The sequence below is a fragment of the Pleurodeles waltl genome, chromosome 9 (assembly GCF_031143425.1).
Source record: "Pleurodeles waltl isolate 20211129_DDA chromosome 9, aPleWal1.hap1.20221129, whole genome shotgun sequence".
Lineage (NCBI taxonomy): Eukaryota > Metazoa > Chordata > Amphibia > Caudata > Salamandridae > Pleurodeles > Pleurodeles waltl.
In genome coordinates, this window is record NC_090448.1 from 1,136,926,405 (window position 1) to 1,136,936,737 (window position 10,333).

A 10,333-nucleotide genomic window follows, 5' to 3' on the forward strand; every position below is an offset into this window, starting at 1 on the left:
TTTTTTCCCATCAATGTCGGGGGGTTGGACCAAACAGTGTTCCTTACAAAAGTCCGAAAGAAAGGTGATGGTACACCTAACCCAATCAATGTCTGGATTGTGGGTCTCCAGCCAAGGGATATTGGAATGGCTTGGCATTGAGGTGTTCGAAGCAAATCAAAGTTTATTTTCTCACTATAATTACCCTGAATACTTAACAATACTCTAATCGTAGAATAAACAATGGGACCTGTCTTCAGGGCGCTTCCATCAATAGTTTTTTCTTCATTTCTCTGTTCCTTAAGCACCGTTGGAATGGCATATTGTGAAGCTAACGATATAGCCATAAAATTTCCAGTGCCCCCTTATTAGATCAAAAGCTGAAACCAAAGCAAACGTCGTCCCAAATCAACTGAGCAGTCACAAAAAGTTGACGATAGTGATGGTTGGAAAATGTTGGAGCCAGAGTTATTGAGGCTAGGTGAGTATGAAAACCCAAAACACGTGGCTCTCTTAGTTCTGGGCTTCCTAGTTTCCCCAACTCTCCTCTTTTCTTGGGTTTCAAAGGACAGTCAGGTAGGAAGTATCCCTTATTACCACAGTATAAGCAGAGCCTTAACGTCCTACGTTTTTGACTCTTTTCCTCGCTTAGTGGGCCCCTCAGACCCCCAATCTGCATAGGTTCTGGTTCATCTGCCTTTTCAGGATTGGTCTTTTTCTCTTTGAATAATACTATCCTAGTATCAGACCGTCCTCTATCACGCTGGCGTTCGGCGAGACTATGATCTAATTTTACTGTTAGGTCTATAAGGTCACTACAGTTTTCAAGAGGATCAACTACCTGAGCTAAAAGATTGTTGAAATCATCTTGAAGCCCCCTATAAAATAAGGAACTCCTCTTATTTTCAGGCCAGCCTGCTACTGCTACCAAACGGTTAAACATGGTTATATATGTCATCAGGTCCTTACTTCCTTGTCGTAGATTGAGCAACTGTTTATCCACTGACAACATAAAGGTATGAGCGTCAAATAACCGTTTTAATTCCTCTTTGAATGCTGAATAGTCATACAATAAAGGATTGTTCTGATCTACTAAGGGAATAGACCAAGTGGCTGCTGTGCCACCCAAGTATGACAAAACAAAAGCCACCTAAGATTGCTCATTAGGAAAGCAGGCCGGCTTGAAAATTGCAGTTGACATTGGTTTATTAAGGCAACAAATTTTGCAGGATCCCCCATAAATCATTCAGGTGGATCTAAACGAATAGTGGAAAGGGTAGTTACATGTATTACTGGGGCAGTAGCACTCTGACTAGAACCAGCAACAATAAATTGATTAAAGGTGTCTCCTGAGGACTTCCTTCCTTGATGTACACCCTGAGTACTGGGACCTGCAGCAGGTGCTTCTTGCAAAGCATCCACTTTCTGCGCGAAAGTTTGTGCTTCCTTTTGCAGATTGCCAATCACATGGGCTAAATCAGTCGAAGAAATATCAAGTGCCTCCATTTCACTCAGGCGAAAACATAGCAAGGGCTCGTCGTTCTGTCAGGTCCTCACCTGTTTTTTTTTTCCAGGAGTGAAATGGATCAAAAAGCAGGTTCCAAACTTCCTGTGAGGCCAATAAGCCTCAACAAAGCCAAGACTGACCCTAGAGTAGAGATGACGAAAGAGCCATGGAATGCTCTCTGGGTTCTACTTTTGGTCATCTGATCTTCCTTGCACTTTTTCTTTTTTTGAAAATCAAGAACAAACAAATAAAAACCAGTCCTTGGATTATATGGAAACAGCAATCTTTAATGTGACTTGAGTTTTAAATTAAGATACCTTATTTCCACTCCTTTATGTGCTCAGAATGTGTGTCAGAATTCAATAGCACAATGACCGGACCTGAAGGAAAGACAGATACGTGACTCTGGTGTCCTATAGGCCTGATGTGCAAAATTCTAAATAGTGAGTAACAACCCACCTTGTAACTTCTGGAGAGAACTTGGAAGGAGAAAACACTCTAAGGGAGAAAAACTTGCAGATATCTCTGTCAACCAAGTAATCACATCATATAAGAAGAGTATATGTTAGGAATGGGGTCTCTGGTTGGCAGTCAGTTTGCACTCTGTCCAAGCAGGGACCCTCACTCCAGGCAAGGAAATGGAGATACACACTTAAAATAACCCCTGCTCACCCCCTTGTTAGTCTGGCAGAAGCAGTCAGGATTATTTCAAAGGCAAGGTGTAAAGTATTTGTACCAACACACACAGTAATACATTGAAAACTTCTGGATCAAACAAGACCAAAATGACAAAAATACAGCATACACAAGCAAAGGTATGATTTTTAAAAATAATATAATCTTACTCTATAAAAAACAATGGAAACAATGTTGTTACACAAAGTATCTGGTTTGCGTAAAAAACTAAAACCACACAGGCGAGTGTGCGCTGGAAAAGTCAGCGATGCGTTGATTCCTTATTCGCAAGTGAGGCCGTACGCCGTTTCTTCTACGGTCGGGTAAGCAATGTGTCGTTTTTCTCTCCCACAAGAGAGTGATGCGTCAATTTCCAGACAGGGCACTTCGGACCCGCGCAGGTTCACATTGATTTTAACACGCAGCGATGATGCGTGCAAAATCTGGCCGCACAGTGATGGAAAACTGCTCTGTGAGGGGGTTGCGTCATTTTCTGCAGCGGAAAGCGGGTGTTATGTTGTTTCTCCAGCCGCTATGCAAGTGATGTGTCGATTTCCCAGCTGTGATGCAGGTGGAGCGTCAATCTCTCAGCCACGATGCAGGTGGTGCGTCATTTTTACAGCCGGGTTGCAGGTGGTGCACCAAAAGTTTCTCTGCACAGCTCCTGTGCGTGGATTTCAGTCTTTGTTCCACCAGCTTCACCTTTCAAGGGCCCAGGGACTAGAATGGGCACCACTTGGCAGGGTAGGAATCTCTGCAGAGCCCAAATGCTGGCAGAGGAAATCTTTGATGGCCCTGAGACTTCAAAACAGGAGGTAAGCTCAGTCCAAGGCCTTGGAGACACTTCACAAGTAGTAATATACCACGAAGTCCAGTCTTTTACCTCTTTCAGGCAGAAGCAGCAACTGTAGGCCAACCCACCAAAGCACAGTCACTGGCAAAAGGACAGTACTCCTCCTCCAGCTCTTCTCCTTGGCAGAATCCAGAAGTAATCTTAGGTTTACCTTCTTATACCCCTTTCTGCCTTTGAAGTAGGATAACTTCTAAGAAAAGTCTCTGTTGTTCACAGGATCCTGCCTTTCCCAGGCCTGGCTCCAGACCCACACCACGGGGTTGAAGACTGCATTGTGTGATGGCAGACACAGCCCTTTCTGGTGTAAGTGACCACTCCTCTGTCCACTCTAGCCCAGATGCGCTGGTGGTGGGGTATTGTTGGTGACCGTGCCTACCTACATTTTTGTTCCTATGCTTACTCAATGCAAATTAATAAATACTGTTGAAGCTAAAAAGAAAAAAGGTGACAAAGTGCTTTAACCTTTACAGTGCAAGTCAATGCGAGCCAGTGTTAACCTGGGAGTCTAAGACATCCTGTGCTATCCTCCACAAAGACTAAAGAAACGTTTAAATATCACTAATCATTTTAGGAGGTCCGGGACAACAATTAAGCCAATAATAACTTCATAGACCAATAGGGTTTGCCATGGACAACAGAGTTGCCTTCGAACATAAATATTTTCATAGAATTCATCAATTTTCAGCCTATTATGCTGGTTTGAGTCAAAATGACGTCAAATGAACTGATGTCATTGTTGCAGGGACAGGGATGATAAACAGACAGAGGCTCCAGGAAGGGAATGTGCTTCTGAGGCCCTTTACAGATGCAGTGAAAGACTTTTGAGCCCTTCTTCTGCAGCACTCACAAAGCTCAGAATAATTCTGCATGCTCAACCCGAAAAGTGCTTCGTGCTGCTGCTACTACTAAATATTTACAGTGTCTCACACATTCAGGGGTCTTAGATGGCGCTAACCACAGCTCATGATGAGGATTTTTTGCAGAGTGGATTTAAACGGAACAAAGAACATCCAGGGGTGGCTCCTCCATTAGGGCAGAGGAGTGTTGCCCCTCCCCCTGCCAGCAGCGGCAGCTGCAAACCTTTTACCAAAAAACGATAATAAACTGAGTTTATTATCGGTTTTTGGTAAAAGGGGTGGGGCCACAGGCTGTGACAAGCACTGAGGGGAAGTGCGCATGTATGTTTGGATGGCCGTCTCGGCCGGCCAAACACACATGTGCAGTAGGCTCTCCAACCCAGCAACAAAGTTGCTGGGCTGGAGAAAGCCTGCACAGGCTCCCAGTCTGCCTGGAAGTGCCCTGGATGGGTGTTCCCAGCCAATCCTAATGCTGCTTTGATCAGCGTCAGGATTGGCGCAGGGAAGGCTGTGAGCCTGTGCCTGCAGCCAGCAGAAGAGTGGATGGAGAAGTGCGGCAGCAGTGGAGGTGTTTCTTTTTAATTATTTTTTATTTAATTTTTATTCTCCCTCCCCCCTCCGCCTAACCCTTCTGCTTGCTGCGAGCCGTGAAAAAGGACTACTGCTCCTGGACAAATTCGCACTCTTGGTGGGATCTCTCAAGAGCTTCCAGTCGGACTTTACAAGACTTCAATCTTGCTCTTGCTGCTTCTGCAGAGCTTGATGTCTGCAAATTAATTCAATATCTTCCTGCTACTTTCCTTTTGGCAAGCCTGTATCACATTTTCCAGGTACATGGTCTAACACACTCCATCTTTACACGGCTCCTCACAGGGTTTGGCGCAGGAAGCAAATCTGGAGCAAGGGAGAATAGCTTGTCACATCTTCTTGTTCCCAGGGCTCAGAGAACACCCATCCAAAATTGCTGTAGGTTGCAGTAGACTCACCTTGGCTTTTTGAGCGGAAAAAACTAATCTTATGGGTGTTGTTTTCAAGCAAGCAAGGCATCTACCCAAAATATCCTCTTAGAGGCCCAACACCTCATAAATCCCAAATAGTGTAGGGCTCAGGTTCTTGTCTCGTGTTCTCATTAACCTCCATTAATACTTCAAAGGCGAGAATACCTGTCAGTCAGATCAGAAAAAGGTCTCCATCCGTAGAGTTTTGAGTATACGCTTTGCTATAGCATTGCACACAAAAATAGCCATATCACGTGGGCTAATTAGCAAGTTGGAGGGTCTTTAATAGTGCCATGATAAGTCTATTAAAGGCAATTCAAATGTTTATTTTCAGTACACCACACCAGATGATGATCAATTGGCCTGGCTGGTTCACAGAATTAAAGTAACAGATTTTAACATCTAGCAAAATTGTAACTTAGAAAAACACATCTCACCTAGCCACTTTGAGATTTATTAAGTTTTTTTAAAATAAATAATTAATTTATTTGCGACATCTGCAGCATGGTACAGGAGTCCATCTATAAGAGTGTTTCAGAAGAGGCAATAAAGTGATAAGGAGGGATTAAAGCTAGTTTAAGTCCATAGGCTTGATTGGGTGTGCATTCACCAGAGGTCTTTCAATTTTAAAGATAGAACAAAAGGGTGTTTTTCAAGCATCTTAAATAGTCTGGGAACATATAAATATCATGGCAAACTAAATATTTAACTAGGATGGAAGTGTGTGGATGTTTGTTTGATTAAAAATAATGCTTGCTTTAAAATGTGCTCTAGTTAACATAACTAGGCTTAAATTGAAATGAGTAGGCCTAATCAGCCTGCATTGACATTCATTTTAAGTAACAGAAACAACTGTGCTTTTAAATTACATAAACAAGTTTCCATGGTGCGTGTTTCTCTTCTGCGTCTATCCATTTCAGGAATTTAGCAAAATATAACTCCTTTCATGGTGCTGCTTACTTGTTGAGCTGAAATGTATGAATTTGGATTCAAGAAGGACGCCAGGTACAAAATGCTTCACCATTTGTAACAAATGAAAGGTTATTTACCCTTGTCTGCTCTAGGAATCGTTCATCAGTTATAATGTCTGTTGTTTTTAATTGGTGCAAAAATGTCATGTGTGCCTTAATATAATTATGCACTTAAGTAGGTGTTCCTGTTTCTTATTTGCTGCATCAAAATGTTTTGAAAAGCTACTGGTTCAAGTGTATGCAACTTTATAGTAGAGTCCTATGATGCCAGGTCTCACAAGTTGAATGTGTGGTTTTCACTGCCTGAAACCTATCAAATGTGCCCTTTTGGGGAGATGCCCCAGACTTTTTGTTTACTCCAAGAATGGCAGACTCTCAGTCAGTCTATAAGACTTTTCTTGCCTTTCAAACTAAGCAGTCTATGTTATTTCTGATTGCCGATTTATATTCAGACGTTTTGCTTACTTTCTGAAAGGTAGACTCCACATCAGTTTGTTTATACTCAGACTTCTCTAGACTTTGAACTGAGCAGTTTCTGTGTTAGTCCTCTTGCTGAGCTATACTTTGGTTCCCGATATGTACTTACTTTGAAGTTTATTCCTCGTGCAGTTGTGTTCTTTGATGCAGATACAAATTTGAGTAATTTATTTTTGGAAATTTTGAATAACCCTTTATTCTTTTGACTTTACATTTTGTACTATGGAAGTTTATTTTATTTGCAGAATCAAATCAAATCAAATTTGATTTGATTTGAAATATGAAAATCCACCTGCCTCTAAAGCGGGTGGACCATGAGTTTGACTCACAGGTATCTGTCCGTCAAACTCTAAAACAGCGAATAAGTTTGTTTTCAGGAATATCATAATAGATAACTCTTACCTTAGTATGGAAACGCAATTTAACTTGAATCTAAACTTAGTTGAGTCTAGTGCTAGAGTTGCTGGATAGATTATTTTGGAATGGTGAATCTTCGTCTAAATGACTACTGCACTACAAGAAGACTACTACATATCCCTAAGGAGTCAGTGCCCTCCAACTATATTTTGTTTGTAAACACTGAGTGGGTAAGGAGGAACGTAGCAAATCAGAACGCTATTACCTTTATTTTCATGCATTAATCTTTAATTAAGTGCAGCAGTAGGAGTAAGTGTACTACAGTGATTGAAAAAAGCAAGCTGAGATTTAATTCAGGCAGTTATTGAGAAATGATTCAGACATAAATCGATGGCCACCAGCGAAATTTCGGACAGGCAAATATAGGCAAATTTTCCCACCTATTTCCAGGGATGAAGACATTCAAATAACATCGACCACACTGGTTAAATTTGTCAGGCTGAAGCAGTGGATGCCCATATTTGGGCTTTACAAAATTCAGATGAAATAGCCCCCAGGGCTACAATTTTGAAAGAAGCTAAAAAAAAGTTGGTTTTGATTCTCAGGACCATAGACGGATTGTTCCATCAGACCCCCCAGAGAGCAGGTATTGCCCTTTATGGTCGAACAGGAGACACTGCGCATCATCTTCATGACCCTTTAGGCTGGCCAGCTGGCCTGATGTCAGATCTAGGATCTTCACCGTTCCATCGTTGCTCGCCAGTGCAACCAACTGACCGGTTGGGTCAAAGGCAAGTTGGTTGCCAGGATGTGGCCCAGCATCAACAGACAGCATAGCAGACACTTTCCGAACGTCCCAGAGTTTCACCACTCCATATGAATCACAGGAGGCAATGGTATCACCCTTCAAATTAAAGGTAGCATGGTTACAGGAGTGCATGTGTCCGAAGAATGTCTGAGCACATAGACCTTGTCTGGCATCCCAGAGTGAAAGAGTTTTGTCTGCAGAGCTTGTGAGAAGTGTGTTGGAAAAAGGAAGAAACTCAATGCTGTTTACTGAGTCCATGTGTCCACGCATGATGTACCGGCAGCGCTCACTGTTGATATCCCACACTCTACTTGTGGTGTCCATGGAGCAGGTCGCCAGAAAATCACCACAGCTATGCCAGGTGCAGGCCCATACGGCTTGTAAGTGCCCTTCCAAGGCCAGGATACACTCACTTTTGGAAAAGTCCCAGATGCGCACCGAGGAGTCTCCACCCACCGTGGCTAACTTGGTGCCACTTGGGTGGAAGCTGCAGCCAGAGATCCAATCTGTGTGCCCTTCACCGGTCATGATTATGTCTCCGCTCGGGATGGACCACATCTTCCAGAGGCGGTCATCGCTTCCTGTCACCAGGATCGCCTTCCTCGGATGCAAGGCCATGCAGCTCACTGCCATATCATGCCCTTTCAGGGTGTTACTTAAATGGTAGCCTCCAAGTTTCAGCAGGTGACTGCTATTTCCCTGGGCGTAAGCAAGACGGGGATTCACTCTGGAATCTGGGGGGAAATCAGAATCTTTGGGGTGCCTTTTGGTGGTCTGCTTGGTTGGATCTTTGGTCGGATCGTACGGTACCACTCCTTCTTGAAGCAGTGCCTTCTCTCTGGCTTCCTGGAGGGCTTTCTGAGTGGGCCCTTCGGATGATGCACTTTTACTGTGCTTTGCTCCTTTGGAAACAGGGAGCTGAATGCCACGCCCTGCTTCTAGACTGTGTAAAGTAGCCTGCAGACCAGTGACCTCTCCGATTGCTCGGTCCCTCTCCAGGGTGCTCAGCATTTTCTGGCGCAGCACGGTCTGATATTTCTCGTGCAGCTGTCTCAGGAGGGGCTCGTATGATGCATAATGAGCCTTCAGCCTCTTGATGTCGTTAATGAGCTTGTTCTTCTCCTGGGCTACCCGTTTGTGGTGCATCCGGTGGAAGTCGCGCTCCTTCTGGAGCTTGATCATTGCCTCCTTAGCTCTATTGGCGGCTTCTTTATACCCTGCTAGGTCCTTCTTCAAACTTTTCACCTCTGTGTCCAGGATCTGGTTGTGGGTGTACGCGTCTGGGACGAACCCCGCGTCGTCGTTTTTTAGCAAGCCTTTCTGAACCATTTCGTACCATTCCACTTGAAAGCAGTCCAGGGTCCGGGTCATCCCCATCCTGATGAGGAAATTACGTAGGAAGTCGTCGACTACTTCAGGTCGCTGCGACAAGGGGGGCTTGGGAGCGAGGACAACTCTTTGGGACTGAAGCTGCGCGTCTTGGTCTTGCCCCTGCACGGTCTGCACAGTCCTCGCCAAATCCTCGTCGCCTTCGACCAGGCTGACATCATCGTCGGCCGGGACCTCCTCGTATTGGTAATCTTCTTCAGATCCCTCTGTGATTGAGACAGTGTCCAGGTAGAAAGTCTCCGTGTCCCCAGACATAGCTTCGGCCGGTGGGCGATGCCTGCGCTCTCGCCTGCCCAGGTTTCGGGTGAGGAAAACTTCACACGACCCCGCGTTGCCAGCGTCTCCTGTTGCCGCGGCAACCAAGGCGCAGATTGTGATTGGCCAGAGCTGCGTTTAGCGCCATGGTAACGACGTGAAACACCGTAAATGTCCTTATACGCCGAGGTAGCATGGTGGCCATGTTAGAATGGAGTATTTTTCTTGAAATGACTGCTCGGTCTGAGAAACTTGAAGCGAAACAACTACTCTAAGTTAAGAATAGCTAAATAGTCAATTTTGTCAAACAGGACCACATCAAAAGCAAAATATGCAACTATTTATTTCGTCATGTGAGAGGCTAAGAAAATATGTACTTTGTGACTACAAAAAACGTTGCCGTTATAAAACTGCAATTGCCGACAGACAGAGAGAAGACTAGCCTGGTCTCGCATTATTGGGCTGGCGTTAGGCAATACCTTTTTATATTTGCTAAAACTCTATACTTAGGTTGTGACCTGAACTACGACCTATTGATTTTACCAAAGTCATATTTATATTATACTTACCAGTAGGGTAAAAAGCAGTCACCAACTGGATGAGAGATACCTGCCTCCAACTCAACACAAACAAGACCGAGGTACTCCTCCCAGGCCCCCAACCCAATGCATGGAGCAACTTCTAGTGGCCACCCACCCCGCCAGCCATGCCCGCAGCCTCGGAATCATCCTGGACCCAGACCTCAGCATGAACCATCATATCAATGCAGTCCCCTCCACCTGCTTCTGCACCCTCTGCCTCCTACACAAGACCTTCAAATGAATCCCCCTCGAGCATAGAAAGACCGTCACACATGCCCTCATCACCAGCAGACTGGACTACGGCAACGCACTCTACGCCGGAATCAACAAAAAACTCACCCACAAATTGCAAAACATCCAGAATGCCACCACCAGACTGACCCTCGACCTACCCCGACACTGCCACATCTCACAACACCTACGCATACTGCACTGGCTCCCCATTGAGAAAAGAATCACTTTAAAAATCCTCACCTACGCACACAAAGCCCTCCACACCACCGGACCTGCCTACCTTAACCAGCAACTCAACTTCCACATACCCCACAGGACCCTACGCTAAGCCCAGCTCTCTCTCGTAGAAGTACCCCGCATCAGGAAAACCAGAACAGGAGGACGCTCCTTCT

The 10,333-nt window shown here is 44.7% G+C and overlaps 1 protein-coding gene across 1 annotated transcript; it reads right to left on the reverse strand.

Annotated features, from left to right (window-relative positions):
* Positions 1 to 6,940: 6,940 nt before the first annotated feature.
* Positions 6,941 to 9,218, reverse strand: SPAG16 (sperm associated antigen 16). The gene has a single exon (XM_069208899.1). The coding sequence runs from the start codon at positions 9,124 to 9,126 to the stop codon at positions 7,276 to 7,278; it is 1,851 nt and encodes a 616-aa protein (XP_069065000.1). The 5' UTR covers positions 9,127 to 9,218; the 3' UTR covers positions 6,941 to 7,275.
* Between the last annotated feature and the right edge of the window lie 1,115 nt (positions 9,219 to 10,333).